This window comes from Heliangelus exortis, chromosome 31 (genome assembly GCF_036169615.1).
Source record: "Heliangelus exortis chromosome 31, bHelExo1.hap1, whole genome shotgun sequence".
NCBI classification, from domain to species: domain Eukaryota; kingdom Metazoa; phylum Chordata; class Aves; order Apodiformes; family Trochilidae; genus Heliangelus; species Heliangelus exortis.
This window is the reverse complement of record NC_092452.1, coordinates 968,253-992,499: the sequence shown is the minus strand read 5'-3', so window position 1 is coordinate 992,499 and position 24,247 is coordinate 968,253. Positions and strand designations below refer to the sequence as shown.

The window sequence follows — 24,247 nt, the reverse complement described above, 5'->3', positions numbered from 1 at the left end:
TGGAATATCATGTCCAACCCCAAGAACCAGGACAGGTTGGGGATGGAGGTGCTGGAGGATGGAAGGATGAGAATGAGCCAACGTGGCCAAGGTCAGTGGCAGCTGGGGGGCATTAGAATTGGGGTGGATGGTCAGGAGAGGTTCTTCTTCCCCTCTGCTCTGCTCTGTGAGGCCACATCTGGAATATCATGTCCAGTTCTGGGCCCCTCAGCTCCAGGGAACTGCTGGAGAGTCCAGAGGCACCAAGATGATGGAGGGAGTGGAAAATCTGGTGAGGAAAGGCTGAGAGAGCTGGGGCTCTGCAGCTTGGAAAAGAGGAGAATGAGGAGTGACCTCAATAACATTTATAAATACAAAAGGCAGAGAGCCAGGAGGATGGTCCCAGCCCCTTCTCAGTGCTGTTCCATGCTATTGAGGAGGCTGAGACTAGGAGGATCATACCCAGGAATTGTTAGAAGGTGCAACAGGAGAGCTGGATTGTGGAATCTTCAAAGTCAATGAACCTGCTGGAATGGTTGCCCCTGCTTTGTGTTGGGCTGCATTGAGAGGCTCAGAATCACAGAAAATGAGTGGTTGGAAGGGATGGGGGGTTGGACTCTCTGATCTCCCAAGATCCCTTCCAACCACTCATTTTCTGTGATTCTGAGCCTCTCAATGCAGCCCAAACACAAAGCAGGGGCAACCATTCCAGCAGGTTCATTGACTTTGAAGATTCCACAATCCAGCTCTCCTGTGCACCTTCTAAAATCCTGGGTAAATCTCTGCTCAGCCTCCTCAATAGCTGGAAAAGCACAACAGCCAAAAAGCTCTTTGGCCATTAAAAACCTTCTCTGAGGTTCTCTTTCTGCTGCTGAGATAGGAGAACACCATTTCAAGATGGCTTCAAGCTCTCTTAAAATGTTTCCTGGTTCAGGTCCAAGAACATCTTTAAAGGCCTTTTAAAATCTGCTGAGGCAAAGCTCAAAGCCCAGGGAAAGGTGATACCTGGAGGAAGATCTCTTCCCATCTTCTTCTGAGAGCTGAAGCCCAGGTGAACGCTCAAGAAGTCGTTGTTGGAAGAGTTGTGCTAAAAGGCTTTGTCCACTTGAGTTTTCCTAAAGCTGCCAAGGAACCTGTGCTCTACAGGACCCTTCCAAATAATTCTGCCATAAAAAGAAGAGCAGTGACAGAGGATGGGTCTTCTCTAAACCCAACTGTGAACCCAACTCTAAACCCAACTCAAAGCAGCGACGCCGGAGAGCACGGGATCGATGGCCAAAACCATCCCAGTTCCAAGAAGACTGAAACCCCTCTTGCTTCCTGCAGATTTTTTTTTGTTGGTTTTTTTTTTACATTTCAGCATTTCTGTAAGGGCTGAAAAGTGAGGAGGAGTGGGCAGAAGATTCAAGAACAGCCCAAGAACATATGGAGCCACGTTCCTAGGCTGGGAACTGCTTGCCAAGAGCAAGTGAGGACTTTCTGGTGCCACCCTCAGCAAGTGCCTTCACCACAGCTACCTCCAAAATTAATTTACAGGGAACTCTGGCACCCCAAAGGCTGAAGAAACACAAGACAGAATGAAAAGTCAAATATCCTTCAGCTCTGCTTTGGCTCAGGGAGGTGTAGTTTGGCTCAGTGTAGTTCCTCAAGCATAACACACATTAGCTGATATTTATTTTTCTCCCAGAAAGAAAAAAAAAAAAAAAAAGGAACAATTTTATTCTTAGTGATTTAGAATCAGAGAATTGCTCAGGCTGGAAAAGACCTTCAAGATCATTGAGTCCAGCCTCAACCTAACCCTATGGCTCTACTCTTGACCCATCACTAAACCATGTCCCCAATTTTAAATCACAATTTTCAAACACATTCAGGGCTGGAGACTCCACCACCTCCCTGGGAAACCTGTTCCAGTGCTTAACAACTCTTCCTGTAAAGAAGTTTCTCCTGATACCCATCCTAAATCTCCCCAACTTGAAGCCATTTCTCCTTGAATTTATTCTTTACCACTGAAATGTTTTTAGGGAAAAAGCATCTGCCACCTCCTGCTCTTGCTTTCATCTGGTTTCAAGCCCAACACAGGGAAAATCCTTGACACTTTTTGAGGAAGTGGTGACATTTTCCTTCCTTTGTCCCACCAGAAGAGCAGGAACAGAGGTAGGAAGAGCACAGTAGCCTTCCCTGATCCTGCTGGAGAGATGGAGTGGAATTAAAAATAGCATCAAACACAGGAGACCTGGAAAAGGTAATTAGCTTGTTGGAAATCAGGATTAATGACTGATTTTTGACATGGTCCTGACTCCTCCTCCTGTTTTAGTGACCTCCCCAAAACACAAAACCCCTTCACAGTCCCAAGACCTTGCAGGGCCATTTCCTTGTCCTGGAAAAGTTGGAAAAGGTAATTAGCTTGTTGGAAATCAGGATTAATGACTGATTTTTGAGATGCTCCTGATTCCTCCTCCTGTTTTAGTGACCTCCCCAAAACACAAAACCCCTTCACAGTCCCAAGACCTTGCAGGGCCATTTCCTTGTCCTGGAAAAGTTGGAAGCCAAAGCTCCTTGGAGCACATGCTAGAGCCAGACGTGCCTTCTCCCAGCTGGTCTCTCACATCCCTGTAATTTTCCCAGGTTCAGGCAGCCAAGGTGACATTCTGGACCAAAGGGCCCATTTCCAAAGCCTGCATGTGACTTGATGAAGTTGCAAGTCACTCCACTGGCACATCCTCACCAGAAAGATCCTCAGGTGCTCATCTGCAAGCTCTGGGTGACCTCAGACAATCCCAACTCCAGCCTCAGATGTCCTGACTCTCTTCTAGATTCAAATCAAACCAAATGGACCTCAGTTGATGAAGGGAAATGGGAGAAATGTGAGGAAAACGACCACAACTTGGGAAAAGTCGTGGCCAGTGGGAAAGAACAGGGCAAGGAGTTGTGGAGTGGGCTTGAGTCTTTAGGCCCTAAGTGGAAAAGAAGAAAAGAAAGGCCTAAAAGATGGGAAAAGAGTTAATAAAATTAGGCCCTAAGTGGAAAAGAAGGCAAGAAAGGCCTAAAAGATGGAAAAAGAGTTAATAAAATTAGAAATACTAAGAAGGTGCAGAAATGGAAGGGGAGGATGGTCACTGCCTCTTGGAAACACTGAAGAGAGGAAGACTGGACCATGAGGCAACCAGATGCTTTGATTTCATGGCCAGGGATGCTCTCCAAGGCACCTTTCCTGAGTTCTGTTTGCACAAATAAAGAAGGAAGTTCATATCCCTGCCTTTTGGGGTTTTTAGCTGAAATGTTTCAGGTTTCCACAACAAATACCACGGCCAAGTACTGCTCCTCCCACATACTTCAGGCCAGGAACTGGAAGGCCATCAATATATGAAAAACAAAGAATCACACCAAAAAAATATCCCTGGCACCCACATAAAGGCAGAGAGGAGTTAAAGAAGCTCCAAAATCCTGTGGGCAAAGGGGTTTTCCTGATTCTCCTAAGATTCATTTGCAAAATGAAACTGAGCAAAGAGAAGCAGGTTGGGCCAGAACCACAGTTGCAGGGCTGGGCTCCAAACCCAGGACCTTTTGGCTCTCTGTTTCTAGGTCACACTGTTTCTCCTTTAAATATCAGTTACCAGGCCACTGGAAAGTTCAGCTTCTCAGTTAAAATGCAGTTTAAGTTCCTCAGATAAATCCAAGATCACCACATCCTCCTGCAAGGAAAAGCAAGGAGCTGATGTGTCCTCTGGAAGCCCAACTTTACAAGACAAGACCCAGGATGTAAAATCTACTGCTGGAGAGGAATGGAATCTTGGAAAACTTCTCATGATTCAAGCAGATCTGCAATTCCTGGTGATTCAAGAGGTTGTTTGTTTTTTTTTTAATGGCCCTAAAAAAAACTTCTTGGTGGGAAGTCACTATTTGAAGCTGCAAAGCAGCAGCACCTCAGCCACCACCGTAGCCAAGAGGGTGCAGAAGAAACAGAGCTGGTAAAAAAAAATATGAAGCCAATGTTTGAGGGAGGAGGCAGCAGGAGGTTGGCAGGGCTGTGCCAGTTTGTTTTCTATCTCCAGAACCTTCTCTTCCATCTGCAGCTGCTCCAGCTCCACATGAACCAACAGGAACTCTGCAAGCAGCCACGTGCAGAAGCATCCAGGAGAGATGCCTTCAAAGTTGGGAATGGGGTTTATTTTTTCAATCTAAGCATTAAATATTTATTACTAGCATTGTGTTAGGAGGGAAATACAAATTGATAAAGCTTGAGGGCTTCTGATGTTCCCCTCTGCCTCCTACTTCTGGTGGAACATGAAGACAACCAAGAAGCCTTTTTTCCCAATGCTCCAGGATGTGGCAGCCACGTGTCCTAAAATCTGCTTTGGTTGGGTCACACACATCCATGGAAAACCTGGGAAAAGCTCTTCAGCCACGTGTCTCTTTTGGCCACACCAAACCCAGCCATCACCAGTTTTATTTAAAGAAAGAAAAAATATTTCTGAGGGGGGAGGGTGGCTACCACCAGCAGCCAAGACATTTCTGTAAGCACAACTGGACACCAGTCTGGTGCCACTCACCACAAACTGCTGTAGTTCCCAGCACCACTGACACACCAAAAAGCATAAAATTCACCAGTATAAACACAGCAAAGAATCATCAGTTATACTCCAAACCAGCAGCAAATTCAGTTGATGCTCTGGGAAGGATGCCCTGGCCTCAGAATCACTTCTGGACAAGAAATGGCAGCTCCCAAGCCCAGGTCACAAAGCACTTTGTTCCTCTGGCTGATTTCACATGTCAGCCACTCCACCCAAGTTTTGAACATCTATGGTCAAACCTCCAGCTTCCCCAGTGGCTCAGCTGCACCCCAGTTTCAGAGGGCAATTATCTCAGCTGAACCACATCACATTCCTATCTAAGAAAGAAATGAAATGAAACAGTAGAAAAGAACCTCAGGTTGAAGTCATTCAGCCTTTTAAGAAAAGCACTGATCATCCTCTTCTTTTTTTCAGCAGTAGAAGAAACCCCCCCCTCCATTTCCAGCCTACTCACCACTCCCCTCATGATACTTCAGGCCTTAATAAACCTCAGCACCCACAACTGCCTCCTGCCACTCCACAGGCAGAGATCAAACAGAAAAATGAGGAAAAGCCAGTTCATTCCTTCATCTCACTTCTTTTTTTTTGCTCAGGACACCCCACTGCTTTGCTAAGAACAAATTCCAACTGAATTCCATGCAAGTGATGAAAAACACAGGTGGAAAACCATCACCCCTCCATCTGAATCTCTTTCTTGCCTTCATGGTTAAAACTGGCACATTCTCACAACTCGATCTTAGTTTCCAGACCTTGCTCTAACTCCATCCAAGCAGGTGATTAAAGATTGATCATAGAGACATCAAAAAAAAAAAAAATAAAAATACACCCAGCCAACCAACCAAGCCCCATCCAAAGACTCCATTCTTTGTCTTCTCCTCAAACCATCCCATGCAAGTGATGAAAAACACACGTGGAAAACCATCACCCCCCCATCTGAATCTCCTCCTTGTCTTCATGGTTAAAACAGGCACATTCTCACAACTTGACCTATTTTTAATTTCCAGACCTTGTTCTCCTAACTCCATCCAAGCAGGTGATTAAAGATTGATCATATAGACACCAAAAAAAAAAAAAAAATACACCCAACCAACCAAGCCTCATCCAAAGACTCCATTCTTTGTCTTCTCCTCAAACCATCCCATGCAACTGAATTCCATGCAAGTGATGAAACACACGTGGAAAACCATCACCCCCCCATCTGAATCTCCTCCTTGTCTTCAGGCACATTCTCACAACTTGACCTATTTTTAATTTCCAGACCATGCTCTCCTAACTCCATCCAAGCAGATGATCATAGAGACATCAAAGAAAAAAAAAAATACACCCAACCAAGCCCCATCCAAAGCCTCCATTCTTTGTCTTCTCCTCAAACCATCCCATGCAACTGAATTCCATGCAAGTGATGAAACACACATGGAAAACCATCACCCCCCCATTTGAATTTCCTTCTTGCCTTCATGGTTAAAACTGGCACATTCTCACAACTTGACCTATTTTTAATTTCCAGACCTTGCTCTCCTAACTCCATCCAAGCAGATGATCATAGAGACATCAAAGAAAAAAAAAAAATACACCCAACCAAGCCCCATCCAAAGCCTCCATTCTTTGTCTTCTCCTCAAACCATCCCCCAAACCTGCAAATTTCCTATGCAAAAGGTGCTTTAGCCACTTCTTCCTTGCAGACTCACTTTCTGGGTCATATAATAAGGGTCAAAGTCCTCCAGTGGAACAGCAACCAGGCCTTTAGGGATGTCCCCATAGATGAAAGGCAAATTCTTCCCTGCCTCAAGGTCACTGTTTGGTTTGGGTTTGCTGTCTTCGTCGTCATCCCGGTGGCTGCTGTCTTGCTTTGGACGTTGCTTCTGCTTCTTTTTTAGCTCTGCAATGTGTTTCTCAATGTTTGCCAGAGACTCCGGAGTGAAGGGTTTAAAACTATCAGGGCCTGGTGGTGCGAGCAGCCGTGCTGCCATCTTTTCATCCTGCAGCAGCTTCTTTAGTGATGTTGCACCCCGGACAGGTCAGCTCTGCAGGGGAGGAAAAAAAAAAAAAAAAACAGAGGCAGAAAAAAGTCAGGGACAGCACAACCAGCACAGAGGAGCCAAAGGCCATGGTGGGCTTAAAGTTCACCAAATCTGCTGCTTTTCAACCCCAAGACAAGCTCTAGGTGCTGGGGTGAACCTTCCCATCCCACTGCTTCCCATCCAGGTTTTACAGCCCAGGAAGAATTAAGATGCAGAGCTGGATCTAACAGCTGGGTTTGGGTATCTGCTGCTTTTCAACCCCAAGACAAGCTCTAGGTGGGAGCTGGGGTGAACCTACCCATCCCACTGCTTCACCCCCAGGTTTTACAGCCCAGGAAGAATTAGGATGCTGAGCTGGATCTAACAACTGGGTTTGGGTATCTGCTGCTTTTCAACCTCAAGACAAGCTCTAGGTGGGAGCTGGGATGAACCTGGCCATCCCACTGCTTCCACCCAGGCTTTAGAGCCCAGGAAGAATTAAGATGCAGAGCTGGATCTAACAGTTGGGTTTGGGTATCTGCTGCTTTTCAACCCCAAGACAAGCTCTAGGTGGGAGCTGGGATGAACCTTCCCATCCCACTGCTTCCCACCCAGGTTTTACAGCCCAGGAAAAAGCAGGATGCAGAGCTGGATCTAACAACTGGGTTTGGGTATCTGCTGCTTTTCAACCCCAAGACAAGCTCTAGGTGGGAGCTGGGATGAACCTTCCCATCCCACTGCTTCCCACCCAGGTTTTACAGCCCAGGAAGAATTAGGATGCTGAGCTGGATCTAACAGCTGGGTTTGGGTGGCTCCTGACCACCAGCTCTGTTCTAGATCACAGAACTTGTTCTGAAAAGCAACTTTATCCCAAGCAGGCTTTTCCAGCAGAAATCAACCCACCAGTCAGTGCTCTCCAGCAAGCTGATTTTAAAGAAAACCTCATTTTTCAATAAAAATTCCAAGCCAGCTTTATTCCCACAGGCAGGGTGGGGTGTTGAGAGGTCTCTGCAGAGAGTTGGGTGCTGGCACCTTCCTCACCCTGGTACCACCTGGGAGGAAAAACCTGGGACTGGGTTTCTGAGAGCACAGGAGCCAACATCCATGGAATGTGCTGAGCTCTTGAAAACCAAACCAAACCCAAACCAACCCAAACCAACCCAAACCCAAACCAAACCCAAACCACTCCTTCCTGTCCTATCAGGTGAAGGAAAAGTTTCCCCCAGGACTCTGGCAGGTATGGGAATGATGAGCCAGGGATGAGCTTCAGGAATTGCCAAGACCTCTTCCCACTCCACAGCACATCCCATCCCTATTCCAGGAAGCCAAATTGCACCTTTTTCATGTACCATGTAGCCAGTTCTCAATGGTCCTATTCATTTCAGGCCTTCAGAATGAAATAATCCTAAAAGACTCTCACCAAGTCTAACAGCAATTTCATACAATAATACATATGAAATCCAATAATGTTGGATTTCTGGGATATGTGGGTTGGACACCGCATCAGGTGGGGTGCCAAGGAGAACTTCTCCAGCACAAAAAGAAAAGGGAAGTGGGGAAGGAACAAAAAAAAAAACCCTGCAAAGGAGCAGAGAACTCTGCCAGGATTTTCCCCTGTCCCTCCTCTCTCCCTCCACTCCTCCAGAAGGGAAGAGCTGCGAGGAAGTTCCTTTATCCCAATCCATCCGCCTCCAAACCCTCTGCAGCTTTGCACCTTTTGCCAAGCTCTGGCTTGAGAAGCAGCCCCAGGAATTGCATTTGGGAGCTTCCTGGTGCCTCTTCAAGCTTCTCCCACTCCAGGAGGAGGCCAAGAGAGGAGAGGAATGACAGAAACCCTGCACTGATGCAACAGCACTGCAGTGCTGCAGGCTGGAAGACAACTCAGCCCTGCCACAGCCTGGCACTTCAGGGAGGAACCCAAAGTGGCAACAAATTCCAGAGGAAAGGCAAAAAAAACCATGAGGAAACGGGCACAGAGGGAACCCCAAAGGTGGGCAGGGTAAAGGCCACAAAAAGAGCATCAGATCTTTTAAGCTCACGTGCACACGGCGTCAAAATGCACATTAAAGGTTTTGAATCTCTGAAAGAGGGACTTCCAGATGCTCTGGAAACTGTGATACGGGGCTGAATCGTGAGGATTCAGCTATTTTAGCCTGAAGTTACCCACCAGTGGTCTGCAAAGCCTTTGGCTCTGAAGTCTGGCCTGTAGCTGACAGAAATCAGAGACATGACCACAAGAGATGCTCACTCCCACCCTAGGGACCAGCTGGGACACCTCTGCCCAGCCCCAAAAAATCCTCACAGCCCTCAGGGATTGCAGTGGACTTCATGGATAAATACAGCACCAAACCAGCCAAGTAATTTTTTTTTATACCTTTTTTTTTTTTTCTGTTTAAATCTCTATTAAAAAAAAAAAATACACATGCCAGAACACCGAGTGCAGAGCATCCTCCCCAGGCACCTCAGTTTATTCCTTGCAACTTTGTTCACACACAAGTCTAAAACTGCACCACACACCCAGAACTGAATCAAACACCTCAGGTTTTATTGGGAGATCAAAAAAAAAAAAACCAAAAAACCAGCCAACTTCAGCAGAGCTGTTCCTCCTCCTGCAACTACACCTCTGGGTGAGGATTCTTCTCACAGGTGCTTGACCAGGTATTTCAAGACAAAAACCAAACAAGGTGGCAAGAGGGGGAAAGAAAAGCCAGCTTCTTAGTCACATTATCTCTAGGAACATCACAGAATAGCCTGCTGGAATTAAGGAAAATTTAATTTATTCTGCTCTTGCAGCATTTGCGTGCATTTCATTACTAAAATTCCTGCATACTCTGAAACTCTGGAGCAGCATTGGGGATGTGGTCTAATTGAATGGCACAGATAAATATGGAGGGCCTGAATTTAGAAACCAAAGTAGCTCAGGGACACAGCAGAAAAAAAAAAAAAGAAAAAAAAGAAAAAAAAAAAAGGTTTGCCTCCTGCTCCTGGTGTTCACACACAGCTCTGCTGAGGTGACAAAGTCACTGGTTTTGTGGCAGGGACTCCTAGGGCTGTTGCCTTCTGGGTATCAAGACCTCAAAGTGAGCTCTCCCAGTAAATGATCTCATATTAAAAGACAGGAATTATTTCCCTAATTTCTTCAGCTGGAGGTGTGGAGCATTCCAGTTGGTCCTGAGAGCCCCAAGGATTCTCACTGTCAAGATTTACTCTTCTTCTCAACAGGTAGGAAACCTCAACAATAAATTTTCCCTTGAGGATGCAGTAACATTTCTTGCATTCACCAAGGAGAGATTTCTCAGAATGAGTTGAGATTGCATGAACACAGGCAAAAAAACCCCAAAGAAATAAAAAAAATCCCCCCTGACCCAGTGCTCAGGCTCCAGTCTGCCTGTTTCAGTCCAACTTCCTCTGCAGGATGAGCTGCTCTTTGTTCCTTTCCCTTTGATTGGATTTCAATTAGTTCCTAGAGGGTATTCAAAAAACATCAGGCATTTTTTTTTTTTTAAATGAAACTACTACTTAGAGACCTGGTCCTTCTCCACACGTTGACTGAAAACCAAAATCTTCAACTATCTTCATCCTGAAGACCTCAGGATTTAAGCAGAAAAGTTTTCTCTGCAAAGAGTGAATCCTAGAAAGAGAAAATAATTTCTCCAAAGTCACCTGGAAATTGGTGGTAGAACTGGAAGCTTCTGACAAGCACTGGGACTCTGCCAGGCTCCAATCCTGTAAACCAAGGCTCATATGAAAAGCTCCCTCCTCTAAAACCATCTCAGCCACCCCAAACCTCCCTGCACCCTGCTCTGCACTGAGAAACAATTCCTGCATCTTCAGCAATAAAGAAAGCTGGGCTCCAAAAGTTTTTCCAGAAAAAATTATGCATTTCATTGCCCAACTGAGCATGGTCTTGCTGGGATATGCAGAAACTGGTGTAAGAATAAATACTAGAATTTATTTTGGCACTTTCCACATGTGGTTCTTTAATCTCTCCCCCAAAAAACTGTGACAAAGAGCATCCAGGTGGAGCAGAAGAGGGGATGCACTTCCCCAAGCTGCAGAAAACTGCATCAGGAGCCACACCAAGCTGCTGGAGAACACAAAATTCATGGCCAGCACCTGGAGTTTGGTGCTCACAACTCCCTGGGGCCAGGTTCCATATTTACAAACACATTTCCCAAAGATTTTACACCAGAAAAAACACTGGTACTGAGGTGCTTACTTGCTAAGGCTTAATTATTTTTTTCTAAATGTTCCCAGCAGTCCATTTACTGGCACATTATGAAATATTCTACTAAATTATTCAAGCTGATTGTCAAAATAAATTAAAAAACACTTTTGAGGCAATATCTTTCCTTTAATACATTTCTTCATTTATTAATTTGCCAGATTTAGTCATTTACAGCCCAACTTTCAGCTCTGTTGAGAGGGAGCCCCCTTCTTGATGTGAATTTTTACATAACCCACACAGACACACGTGGGTCCTGATTTGAACGTGCAGGGTTGGGGCAGAAAAGAGAACACAGAGTAGATGAAGAGCCCCCTAAATGTCTGAAAACTGCATGAGAGCCTAAAAAGCTTCAAGCCAAACTAAAACAGCCAGGCATGAGCAAATCCCTGACTGGAAACTTCCTTCAGATCTCTGTGTGTCCAGGACAAAGCAATTTTATCCATTAAAAGGTCCAGAAATCCTGCAGCCAGGGAAGCAAGAGGAAACCTTCCCCTTAGAAAAAGCTCTGAGGTCACATTTGATGCTCTGAAAGAGGAAGGAAGAGGAAATCTTTTCACTTTCCAAGCAACATTCCCTGCTTTGTGTCCATTTTCCCCACCCTATGTAAAATATTGCAGAAGTTTCCGGGCTCTGAGCAGAGCTCAAGGGCAGCTCTGGGCAAGGCAGGGAAATGGTTTTGCTCTTGATGCCAGAACTAAACTGGAACAAACTGGAACACACACCTCAAAAGCAGAAGGGCAGGGAGGGGAGAAGAGCAAAAGCAACAGCAAAAGAACTCCTCTAACTCTGGAACAACACTTGAAGACAGTTTCATCCGACAAAAAAATTGATGCTCAGTGTTCAAAGCCAGCCTTGAACCTGAGCTGACACCAAGGAGGATTTAAAACAGAATTCCCCAAATTCCTATCCAGAAAGTGAGGGGGAAAGTCTGAGCATTCAGTTATTTCTGAACCCCACCAGATTGAAGCCAACACCACCGAGCTCCTTGCCCTCCCTAACACAAACCACCCCGTTCACCTCTGGGTCAAACTCCAGGTCTTGTTCTCAACTCCAGAGCTTTTGGATCTTCCTGGTCCCCTTCTTCAATCCCAAGAACACAAGACAACAATCAATTTAATTCTTGATCTGGCTGGGTGGGGTGATGCCCATGGCTGTTGCAGCCTCTGGATCGATAGTGAATGGGAAGCATGTGACTGGGCTCCTGCTGCCAATCCCCTCTCCAGCCATTGAAAACCAGCCAGTATCAACTGATAGCTGAAGCTGGATCAGGTTATTTTAATGCAAAAGCATGCTCAACAAGGCCAGCAAAACCCACAAACGAATGCAGACATGACAACAAAAAAAAAAAAAAAAAAAAGGAAGGAAGGATAATTTAGATTTTTAAGCCACTTTGTTTTCGCTCAACGCCGACTCCGTTCCTGGTTTATTTCACCCCCTTGGACTGAGGATGGAAGTACATCCCTGCTCCATTTCTTGCAACATGCAATCACTCTCTCTGGGCACAAAATATTCACGTTATTGTACCTGTCCCCCACCCAGCTATGCCACGATCTAGAGAGAAGCCAGACCCATCAGCTTATATAACTGCTTAAATCATTGGTGCTGGGTCCAGCTCCTTCCACCCAGGCTGAATGACACTTGGGAAGTGCTGAAACACACCCAAAAAAAAGGATCCAGGAGCCCTTGGGTTCACACTGTTAATCATCCTAAACATCCCTGAAGCTAAGGGGAACTTTCTAAACACAGAGCAGATGGAACACACACCCAGGAGAGCTCCGAGGGGCCTTGTAGGGAAAGCAGCGTTCCAGGGCCAGCACTGACCACTTGTTTATCAGCCTGAGATGCATCAGCTCCCCTCCCGTGGCTTTTACAGCACCAGAGGCTATTTATAGATTACAAAGATCTTCACCACCTGTTCATCACACCCCCCACCCCGAGGAAGAGTGAGAGGTGGGAGCTCAGCTCCATCAGGATGGAAAAGTGGCCGCAGTTCCGGCCCCATCACCCCCCAAGCTGCTGGTCCTGGGGCTCCTCTGCTCCAGCACCCAACACAGCTCCCACCAGCATCACATCACATCACATCCAACCTTCTTACTGGAAAAGAAGGGAGAGGAATCATCCCCCCCAAGGCTGGGAAGGAAGTGCTCCAAGAAGCCACCCCCTGCGCATCGCCTGTCCTGCTCCATGATCTCCTTCTGGAAGAGCATCCATCACCAATGCACAAAAAAAAAAAGCACTCCAGTTCATTGCAAGAATATTTCCAGGCCCTCTCTCTACAGCAGGCCAGCCAGCACCCATGAGGGAAAGCTGGATGAAATGCTTTCCTCCCTTTTTTTGCTCCTAAAGATATCAGGAGGAGGGGGCAATCCTAGAACACCCTCATGCCTCGTAATTAAATCTTCCCCCGTGTGAAATGAGGACATACAGGTCATGGGTTCCCATCGGGGGTGGAATGCTGCAGTGTTGTTGCACAGACCACAGTTCCACACAGCAGAAACACAACTGGCAGCCCACAAACCCACCCAGCTCCTCAGGGATCTCCCACCCATCCATCCATCCATCCATCCCCTGCAAAGCGACCCACACGACCAACCTGCAGGGGATGAACCCACCACATCTGGGACCCCTTGGAAAAACCAACTGGAGCCCCTTCCAAGGGATCCAGCTGTGCTGGCCCTCACCCCCCAGGCTTCTGCTGGCACACACACACTCCCCTTCCCGGCAGACTTTTAGATTTTACCTCGGATCATCTGCAGCTACTGCTGTGGAGCATCTCCTCCAGCTTCCCCACCCCCACGTCAGCTGGGCAAATTTGCACCAGAAAGGAGAAAGGGGGGGGGGGAAGGGAAGGGAAAGAAGACACTCGGATTTTTAATAGAAAAAGCTTGTGAACGTGCTGCAATTCCCTCTCCCTCGGTAGGAAAGAAATAAATAACTAAATATAAAAATAAAAGAATCCGTCTCTCACCATTCTCCCCATATCCGTGGTGTGATGGAATGAAGCAAGAGAGCAAACCACATCTGGGTCAGGCTGGTACCTCAAAGCCGCCCCATCCATTCCCCCCAACCCCAAAAAAACCCCAAACCAACTCCGTCCTCCAACTTCTCCCCCTCCCCTGGCAGCGGAGCCCGAGGATGCTGAAGCGGAGGAGAAGGGGGGGGGGGGGGGGCTGTACCAGCTCTGCAGCGAGGGCTGAGGGGGGAAGGGAGGCCGAGCACAACTCGGGTTATTCCTCCCCACAATGCAGACAAAGAGCACAGCCCCCAGTTGAGGGGCCTGGGAGGAGAAGGGCCCCGCGGGCTCCCCGGGATGGAGCGAGGGGGGAGGATGGAGAGGGTGGCCCGGGCGGAGCTGCGGCTGCTCCAGGCTGAGGGGAGGGGGGGGGGGGATTTGTGCAGAGGGACATCGCCCCCTCCCAGCACCAACCTCCCGAGCAGGGCTGGTGGGTGACCCCGAGGCCCGGCTGGGAGGGCTGGCGACCCTCCCTACCCCGGGGAGGAACGGAGATTCCCCCCCAGCTGGGGCAGGGACCCCAAGGACCCCCCGGCTGGTGGGGAGATGCTCGGTGGGGAGCGAAGCGGGGGCACCCCGGTCCCCCCCTCCCTGAGCGAGCATCCTTCGGGGCCAACTCTTCTGCGAAGGGTGGGGAAGGGCCAGGCCCCCAAGGTCCCCCTCCCCAACCTCAGCATGAGGAGGCGGATTTGGGGCTGGGGGCTTCCCCAGTTCCCCCACTGCACCACGCAGCGCTCCCAAGAGCTGCCGGCGATCAACCCGCTCTGCGGCAAAGCCCGGGGTGGGGAGAGGAGGGGGGGGAGGAAAAAACGTGTGCTGGGATGGGGAGGTGGAAGGGACGGTTATGAATTTATTCTTTTTTTTTCTTAAAATAAAGAATTTTTTAAATGGGGAGGGGGGGGGAGGGGGGAAAGGGAGAGGAGGAACAAAGTCTGGAAGCCCCCCCGAGCTCTGCCCGTGGGGGGTGGGGGTCCCCAAGCCGGGGTTGTCACTTACTGTGGCCGCTGCACTTAACGCGTCTCCCGCAAGGCGTTGCTGGACTGCGGAGGTGGGGGAGCTGCGGGAGGAACTGCGGTTGTCGCCATCTTGGTGCGCTGCCTGCGCTGCCCCCCCCCCCCCCCCCCCCATCCCCCCAACCCCCCCCTCTCCCCTCCCCGCACCCGGCCTGGCCCCCCCCTCCTCCTCCCCCCCCCCCACAGGGGGCGTGGCCAAACTCCCGCCAAAACGGAAACCCCCGACCCACCCCCCGGGTGTCCCCCCACCCACCCGTGGCAGCCGGGACACCCCAGGGGGTACCCGGCACCCATCAGCGCCCGCGGAGCTCAGCCCTACCTAGGAGGGGAGGGGGGGTCGGTGCCCCCCACCCTCAGCGCTGCCGCCGGTTCTGAGCTAAGTTTTGGGTCAGCGGGGGCTGCTCAGCCGGTCCCGGTTCCCCCCCCCACACCGAGCAGGGACCCAGCTCGCAGCATCAGCCCCCCCCGCGATCATCCGAGGTACCGGGAACCATCGCGGTTCCGGTGGAAAAACCCCACCCGGCTGGCGGGGGTGGGGTGGGTGCGAGCGAGCGGCCCCGAGGGTGAACCCGGTTCCACAAGAACCATTTCTGGGCCTTTTAGAGCCCAACTTTGCGCTCCCTGCTCGGGCTGATTCACAGCGGTGCCCAAGTCCTGGCACGGCCGGGCACGGAGCGCGATCTGTGGCAATGTCACCAGCAGAGCAAGAGGAAAACTTGGAGCCAGCCAAACATCCCGTCTTTTCCTTCTTTTTTTTCCCCTTTTTTTTTTTTTTTTTTTTTTTTTTTTTTTTTTTTTTAACCTTCTTTCCTTAAGCTAAAGCTTCACCGTGGATTGCATCCCCAAGAGCTCCCTGACCTCATCCCTGTGCTCTCCGGGAAGGAAAGGAAATTTTTAAGTGTCCAGCTGCCCCTTCTGTCACCCCCGAAGTGCTGCTGCTCTTTGTGGGGCAGTTCTGGGCGCTGTTTCAGCTTCTAACTGCGAGCTGGGCTCTTTGGTTCCTCCCAAAAATTCCTTCCTCAACACTGGAAGGTTTCTTGGGGAGCTCCAGAGCAACACTCACTCAAATCTGCTACAGAAGTGTCCTCAGCTGCAGTCCCATCAAACATCCAGCTTTTTGTTTTGTTTCTTTTATTCACTATTTTACTGGAAGAAAGAAAAAAAAAAAAGTGCTATTAACTGACCTAAGTCACTCATCTGCAGTTAACTCCTCATTTAGACATGGAACTTATGCCTATAATACCACCCTTATAATTTATTCCTGCAATTTTAATATATTTTTTTATTGTTACATAGCTCATCTTTCCAAGACTGTGACTGTGTTGCTGAAAGAACACCCTGAAGTGCTGTATTAGGTTGCTGGGTTATTAAAAAACAAACAAACCAGCACCTCCACCTTGCAGAAATGTCCTCTTCAGAGAATTTTAAATCTTTGTCCTCTGAGCAGAGCTTTAGGAGTTGTGTGCTGAGCACTGGAAACTCATTTATCTTGCTTTAAAAGTGATACAGGGATTAATTCTGCCCTTACTTTACACCATGGACTTCTATGGGTTTACCTGAGGGTAGAGGCAGCCTAAAAAATGTGGACATCTCAAAGCCAGAACTAATCAAAAGCTCTTAGACACACAGGAAATAAACTGCTATAGGTGCTGAGAAATTTCCAGTCCAAACTGGGTTGTCACTTAAGGGCTAAAATTTCCACCAGATGAAATAAAAATACAAAGATACAGGGGGGAAATCAGCTGATAACAAGTTGCTGAGAAACAACTCCCCAAAACAGAGTGTTTAAGTGCTCAAAAGTGGAAATTAAGTCACATCAAGTAAGAAAAAAAATTCTTTCCCTCCACAGCTAACAATTCCAGCAGCTTGAAACTCATGGTGCTGCACCCAGGGGTCACTGCTGGCCCCAGGCAGCAGCAGGGAAGCCAAACCCCAACTGGCAACCTGGCAGCACACCTGGGCTCCCAACTAGGGCACCCCCAGAGCTGCCAGGAGCTGTGGGGACATGGGTCCCCTTGGGGCAGGCCAGGCACCAGAAATACTTCAAGGACATTCTGAAACCCCCAGGGTGTTATTACAGTTTGTGTAAGTTATCTTTAAGCAAGAAAGAAATAGGTCAGAGCCCTCAGAGGTTGAGCAGTAGTAACAAAACAAAACAAAATAAAACAAAACAAAAGTTCCTAATGGACCCAAACAATCCTGGCACAGCCTTGGAGAGACATTATTCCAAAAAAGGGGCATGAAGTTCAGCAAAACCCCAATATTACCTGTGCATTGTGCCCCATCCTCCTGTCTGAACAGCTTTCAGAGCCATCTAGTTCATTATCCCCATCCAAGGGGAAAGGGAATCCTGAAAAAAAGCACAAACAAAGCAGAGTTTGAAAGTATTTCCAAAATGAAGCAGATAAATAGTACAACTCCAGCTAATGGTTTTGCTTGCCTGTATTTGGAACAGTGAAGCTGAGAAACCCCATAAAACCCCTCCCTGGGTTAAAAGAGAACAAAAACCTACCCAGAACTCAGAGAGCAGAAGAAATATAGTTCTGTAATTCTCAATCTGAAGAATAACCACCTAGCACTGTGCTGTCTCTTTAAGGAGCACACAGCTGCTCAGTACAAAAAAAAAAAAAAAAAAAGAAAACAAAAATTGCTTGATAAGGAGGCTGCCTTTTCTTTATTTCATCATTACAGCTCTCAGTACTCCCTTCACCTTTGGTGGGGTGACCTCTGGGGTGGCTCAGCAGCTTTGTGGACAGGGCTGTGTCACACACACACCTCTGCAAAGCTCCAGGGGTGTTTGTGCTTCTGTAGGAACAACCAAAGGACTGGAGACCTTGGCTGGTTTAGCCAGCATGCAAACCAACTGAAGCTAAACAAAGTATTCAGCTGGAATGGCTGTGATTTAAAGGGGTTGTAGGATGTGGGGAGCCCAAGAGATTGCTGTAATCTAAAAGGTTTGTCCTGTATCATGGGTGGGATCTTGTTGTTACACCAGTTTGGAGTCTGGATTGCCAGGAAGCTGAAGAGGAGCCAGCAGTGTGCCCAGGTGGCCAAGAAGGCCAATGGCATCCTGGGCTGGCTCAGGAACAGCGTGGCCAGCAGGTCCAGGGAAGGGATTCTGCCCCTGTGCTCAGCCCTGGGGAGGCCACAGCTTGAGTCCTGTGTCCAGTTCTGGGCCCCTCAGCTCAGGAAGGAGCTTGAGGTGCTGGAGCAGGTCCAGAGAAGAGCAAGGAGGCTGTGAAGGGATCCAGGAGAATTCCTTTGAGGAAGGGCTGAGGGAGCTGGGGGTGTTGAGGCTGGAGAAGAGGAGGCTCAGGGGAGACCTCATCACTCTCTCCAACTCCCTGAAAGGAGGTTGGAGCCAGGGGGGGGTTGGGCTCTGCTCCCAGGCAACTCTCAGCAAGACAAGAGGGCACAAGAGGTCTCAAGTTGTGCCAGGGGAGGTTTAGGTTGGACATTAGAAAGAATTTCTTTCTGGAGAGGGTGCTCAGCCATTGGAATGGGCTGCCCAGGGAAGGGGTGGATTCTCCATCCCTGGAGATATTTCCAAAGAGCCTGGATGTGGCACTCAGTGCCATGGGCTGGGAACCACGGGGGGAGTGGATCAAGGGTTGGACTTGATGAGCTCTGAGGTCCCTTCCAGCCCAGCCCATTCTCTGATTCTATAATTCTATGATTCAGCAAGGTCTGGTTTGCCTGTTGATGAGCTGGTACCCAGGGTGCTGGGAGAGGCAGAGCCACCACAGCCCAGCAGTCACAAAACTGATCAGCAAAATCCTGGTGGAGTTTGGACCAGTTGTTTCCCCCAGATAACAGGCTCAATGCAAGCAGGACCTGAGCTGTTGCATTCAGTTTAGTTACACACTTACCTACAGGCAAAATATCTCTTTGACCAGCTAAGGGTTTCATCAGGAATGTTTTCTAGTTAAAAATCTCCAAGGACACAGCAGGAAGGGGCTGCTCTCTTGGCCACTCTTTAACCTCTTCTGTCATTTCCTGCAGTAGAGCAGCAAGGAATTAAAACCTGCTCCAGTTTATATGTAAGAAAATAATAAAATAATGCAGAAATGTCTCTGTTCTGTGCTCCACACACATCCAGCTGGTCTCCCCAGAAATTCCCACTGCTTAAGTTGATTTTTCTAATGCAGCTGCCACAAGGTGGAGGTATGAAGGCGATGACACCAGAGCTCGTTGAGAAAGCAGCCTGAAAACGACGCTGCCTTCTGCTGGATTTCGGATTTATTACCACTAGAGGGAGGAAAGAACTCGTGGGACAACGGGGCTACCTCTCACTCACCAGAGAAACAAAATTCTCCAATGCAATTCACAACAGAACTTTATTAGGGACCTGAAGTCCTCCCTTCCCTACTTTAGGCTCACCTGGAGCAGAGCAATGAATACCTGGCTGCAAATCTCCTTTGCTGCCAACTCCTTTTTGAAAGCACAGCTGATGGCAAAGTTGCAAAAGTTTTACAGATTGCATTTGGTGTGGAGCAGCCAGCTCATTATTGCCTTAAGTTTATAAAGTTAATAAAACCAAGCCATACCCTGCGTGCAGAGACTACTGAATTAATAAATCTCTGCCCCCACCAGAGGTCTGAAAGTTGTCAGACTTGATATCTCAGACTTTGATATCTCAAAGCCCCTATCAAAGTATTTCAGGTGTCCACAAACTGAAAAGATTGGAAACTGCTGTTGCAGAGAGCACAGAGCACGTAGCTCATTGGCAACTTTAAACAGGGTGGTGAATAAATTCTGACCCACGTGCTTTTTAACTGAAATGTTAATTAATGTTCAACCAAAAAAGCCTACAGCAAATCCAGAGTTCAGCCTGGTTTCCTTCAGCTCACAAAAGACAAGGGCTGCTTTAAGAGATACCAGCTGTAACCTGAAACTGCTCAACACCAAATTTAGGCGTCATCTGAGGTTTTGCCAGCGGTGACAAAGTTGTTCTGCCCAGTTTTCCCAGGTTACATAAGGGACTGGCAGCTCCTCTTCTGCCAGAGCTGCTTCTCCTATCCCTGCCTCTGACTGGACTTTCAAACCAGCTTTAGAGAAAAGTCTTTGCAGATCAGTCCAAGGAGCTGGATATACTTCAAGAGGAACATTGCAAGTCTATGAAAGCAGCTCTGGCTGAACTGGAAGGGCTCTAAGACACAGAAGAACAAGTTTTGCTCAGCACGGATCCTCTGCCCTACACAAAAAATGCCAGAACTTCCCATCCTCCTCCTCCGTGCCTGCCTGGCACTGCTTGCCATGCCCATCTACCTCCTCTCCTTCGTGGGCATATGGGAGCCTTTCTGCAAGAAGGTATTTTTTCCTTACTTCTTAGGGCATCTTTCAGACATCCACCTGAAAAAATCAAAGAAGCAGAGGCAGGAATTATTCCAGAGTCTCCCTGACTTCAGGAGAGGCTCAGGAGAGCTGAGACTGCTGGAGATCGGGACGGGCTGCGGGGTTAACTTTGAGTTCTACCCACCAGGCTGCAAAGTCACCTGCACTGACATCAACCCCAACTTCCAGCAATTTCTTACAAAAAACATGGCCAAGAACCAACACCTCCACTACGAACAATTCCTGGTAGCCTCAGGAGATGACCTGCACCAGGTGCCCAGTGGCTCTGTGGACGCCGTCGTCTGCACCCTCGTCCTCTGCTCTGTGAACAACATCAGTGGCACCCTGGAGGAGGTGCTGAGAGTGCTGAGACCTGTGAGTATCTGAAAAAAAAAAAAAAAAGTTATTACCTTTATTGCCCTGGTTAAATCAGATTTATGACCACTCTGCTCTGCTAAATGGTGCAAAGCTGGAGCAACATGCTGGTCGGCCAGTCCGAGCCTTAAATGGGAAACCCTAAAAACAACGTGGTCTGCTAGCTAGGACTGCCACTAAATTTATAAGTATTTATAATAATTTAAAGCAGAACCAGTTCCTCTGGTGTTTTCTCTCCTGGTTTGCTTTGTGTAGGAAGAGCTCTGATCAGGACTGAAAGTCTGCATTTTAAATAAACTGCCCTAAACTCTTAGAAGTGGGGCTGATCTAAACCACCTTCATTCCCTGGAGTCCACTAATCAAGTTAAAGATTAAACAAGCTGCTTTGCTGAGGTATTTTTGCAGTGGACTTTCAGCCTTTAAAATGGCATTTTCAAGACAATCCTCTGGGTTGTCAAACACTTGAGAATTTGAGTAGGATTTATATGTTGTTCTCTGAGTTCCCCTGGAAAAAAAAAAAAAAGAAAAAAAAAGACACACTATCAATTGAAACAGAAAGGCAACAAACTATTGCTGTGAAAAAAAAGAAGGATCAAGTAAGTACATTCTTTGTGCTTTTGGAACAAGAATTTGAACCTCTGAAAGATTCCTGTTTACATTCAGACACTGTAAGAGCAGGCAGGGAAGGGGTCGGGGAATACTGATGAGTGAGCAAACTGCTCTGCATTTGAGAAAAGGTGGGAAGGAGGGATAAGTTCAGCAAAACCCCCCCTGGGCCTGTTGGAATTCCGTAAACCAACTTTTGTTTCCCCCAGGGAGGAGCTTTCTACTTCTTGGAGCACGTGGCTGCGGATCGTTCCAGCTGGAAGTACTTCTGGCAGCAGATCTGCCACCCGACTTGGAAACTCATCTTTGATGGATGCTGCCTGACGAGAGAGCTGTGGAAAAACCTCCAACAAGCCAACTTCTCGGAGCTGAAGTTACAACACATCAGCGTGGCCCTGCCTTGGACACCCGTGGAGCCTCACATCGTGGGCTACGCCGTGAAGTAACGCAGCCGTGCCCGGCCTCCTCCAACCCCCTTGATATGTTTGATTGGTTTTGTTTGATTGATCATATTGTTTATGATCAATATCATAATATTGATTTATGTATTGCCTGGTATGTGACCGATCCAGCCCAAGCAAATCCAAACGTTTCCATCTTGGTAACGCAGTGTCCCGGGTTGGGCCAGGATAAAGGTGATTTTCTGTCTTGTACTTTTGCTTTTGGCTGAGTCTCTTGGAAGTAGTGGCACTGAAAATGTGGCACTACCACAGTAGTGGCTGAAATTAACAGCAAGTTTCTCAGGCAGTGGCTGCTTCTAGGACTGATAACACCCAATGTTTATGGTTATTGCTAGAGACTGGTGTGCAGAACCAAGGACGCTGAGGAACATTTTACCCTCCAAGAGGAATAAAGAGGTCCCACCTGCAGCCCTCTTTGGGGAGGAACAGACAAGAGAGATGCCAGAATGGACCAAACAGAGAATTCCATCCCATACATCTCATACTCAGGATAAATTTGAGGGATCACAAGGGTCAAGCCAGCTTCCAGCTTCCTGCTTCCCCTTCTTTACCCCTTCCCTGTTTCCTTCGGCATCCTAGGAGGATTCCATCCCTTCCTCTGCCTGTGGTCCTGATCCGTGCCAGCCCATATCTGTGTGTTCCTGCCTCCAGTTCCCAAGTGCTCCCAAAATTCCAGCCTGGATTTTCCCAGGGCTGCCCTGCAGCCTCTGTGGTGACGTGAGAGTTATTGGGGGAAGAAGGGGGAAGGAATGAGGTATCAATTTCCCTGTATATTTGTATATCTTTAGTAATTCTTCCTACTTATCATTACTGTTTCATTAAAGCTGTGTAGTTTAATTTCCAACCCATCAGTCTCTCTCCCTTATTCTCTCTCCTTTCTTTATCAGGGAGGAAAGAGGGATTCATAGAGCATCTGTCACTCGGTTTAATTGCCGGGCCAGCGTTAAACCCTGACACACACTGAAGCACTTTGAGTTAAAGTTTCTGAACCACACGTTAAATAACAGGTTCTGTTTTCTCTGAAGGTCTTGGAAGATATGAAACAACGCAGCGGGCAAAAAATTGATGTGAATTCAAAGGAATTTCTGCTGACAACTGGTTAATTCTGGGAAAGGTTTCCCTCAGGTGTTGCTCCCTGTGCTGGGGCAGCCATGATAGGCCCCTATCATGGTTTGACCTTCTCACTCTCAGTCCCAGCTCTTCATGTTCCAGCCTCAGAGGACGAACAATCAGATGCAAACCTTTAACACCGAACTTTTGCTCAGATGCGAGGATTTATTTACAGATTTATTTACTCTCCTGAAAGTGCGGAGGGGGAGGGGAAGGGCACCCTCCCTAACTCCTCCCCGGGTAACGCCAAAGCCTCCCAGGCACTTGGCACCCTTCCTGCACGGTTCTAACTTTATTCACCCCAACCAGATTATTAAAAGACTCGAGTTTAACGTTAAACGAGCTCAGGAAGTTTCTCTCAGAGGCTCCGGGGCTCGCTCGGGAGCTGCCGCCTCTCCCTGGGCCGTTGGCAGCGTCATTGTCCCCCCCCAAAGACCACAAACCTCAAATCTACCAGCCCTTGGCAGCCATTCTCCAATATTGCTCAGTGGGGCCTTAAAAGTCCGAACGCTCGAGACTGCCAAACACATGCAAAGAGTGACCACTGAAAACCCTAATGGCCCTAACCCTCATTTGGAACACTAACCTTAACCCAAACCCTAACTCTAAACCCTAACCCCAAACCCTAACCCTAACCCTAATGGCCGCCTCCACCACCCTAACCCCTAACCCTAACCCCAACCCTAACCCTTAGGTCCTAACCCTAAGGTCCTAACCAAAACCCTAACCTTTAAACCTAAGCCCTAAACCCTAGCCCTAACCCCTTACCTCTAACCCTAAACCCAACCCTAACCCCTAACCCTAATGACCCTAACCCTAACGACACTAACCCTAACCCTACCCTAACCCTGACCCTAAAGACCCTGACATTAACCCTAATGACCCTAAGCTTAACCCAAAACCCTAACCCCTAACCCTTACCCTAAACCCTTAACCCTAAACTTAACCCTAACCCTAACCCCTAAACCCGAACCCCTAACCCTCACCCCACCCTTAACGCCTAACCCCTAACCCTAACCCCTTAACCCTAACCCTAATGGCCCTAACCCTAGCCCTAACCCCTAACCCTAATGACCCTAACCCTAATGGCTCTAACCCTTACCCTTATCACCCGAACCCTAACCCCTAACCCTAATGACCCTAACCCTAACCTGAAACCATGTTCAACAAGGAAAGCCACATCACAGGGCTAGGACGTTCCTGTAGTCTCAGGGTTCCTTTTCACCAGGTGCCTTAAAAATATTCCAACCAACAGTGCCACCAGCAAGTCCCACATCAGCAAACACTGACCTCTTAGAGAACGCTGAACTCCTCCAAAGAGCCCCTGAGTGTTCCCCTTTCCCCTCTCATTCTAGAGTTGAACACTGCAGGCATTACCTCTTGGGGAACCAAAAAATACCAAGAGGGAGCAAACAACCACTGCACCAGCCAAAAGCCCCCAGCCCTCTTCCTCTTACCTGGCAGAGCTCCAAGCACCCCACAACCCCCAGACTAAGCCTGAGCCCCTTCCCCACAGTCCCTTGGGAAAGCCCCCTCATCAACCTGACTGGCCACACC

At 48.2% G+C, this 24,247-nt stretch overlaps 2 protein-coding genes across 5 annotated transcripts in view; one reads left to right on the top strand and one right to left on the bottom strand.

Moving 5' to 3' along the window:
- SCN8A (sodium voltage-gated channel alpha subunit 8) overlaps positions 1 to 18,814 on the bottom strand; it is a 62,671-nt gene extending 43,857 nt beyond the window's left edge. The window contains exons 1-4 of one of the 4 annotated variants that reach the window (XM_071729602.1): positions 18,674 to 18,814; positions 17,072 to 17,154; positions 14,788 to 14,848; positions 6,239 to 6,574 (exon numbers count right to left, since the gene is read on the bottom strand). In XM_071729602.1, the coding sequence (XP_071585703.1) occupies positions 6,239 to 6,520 (282 nt within the window). In that variant the 5' untranslated portion in view covers positions 6,521 to 6,574; positions 14,788 to 14,848; positions 17,072 to 17,154; positions 18,674 to 18,814. Of the gene's footprint in view, positions 1 to 6,238; positions 6,575 to 13,746; positions 13,798 to 14,787; positions 14,900 to 15,123; positions 15,242 to 17,071; positions 17,155 to 18,673 lie in introns of those variants that run through there. The other 3 variants (XM_071729603.1, XM_071729606.1, XM_071729604.1) reach the window with 3 other exon arrangements.
- Positions 18,815 to 19,767: 953 nt separating this feature from the next.
- LOC139789105 (thiol S-methyltransferase TMT1A-like) lies at positions 19,768 to 21,772 on the top strand. The gene is made up of 2 exons (XM_071729626.1): positions 19,768 to 20,513; positions 21,329 to 21,772. Exons 1-2 carry the CDS (start codon positions 20,010 to 20,012, stop codon positions 21,563 to 21,565), a joined length of 741 nt encoding a protein of 246 aa, XP_071585727.1. The 5' UTR covers positions 19,768 to 20,009; the 3' UTR covers positions 21,566 to 21,772.
- Positions 21,773 to 24,247: the final 2,475 nt, after the last annotated feature.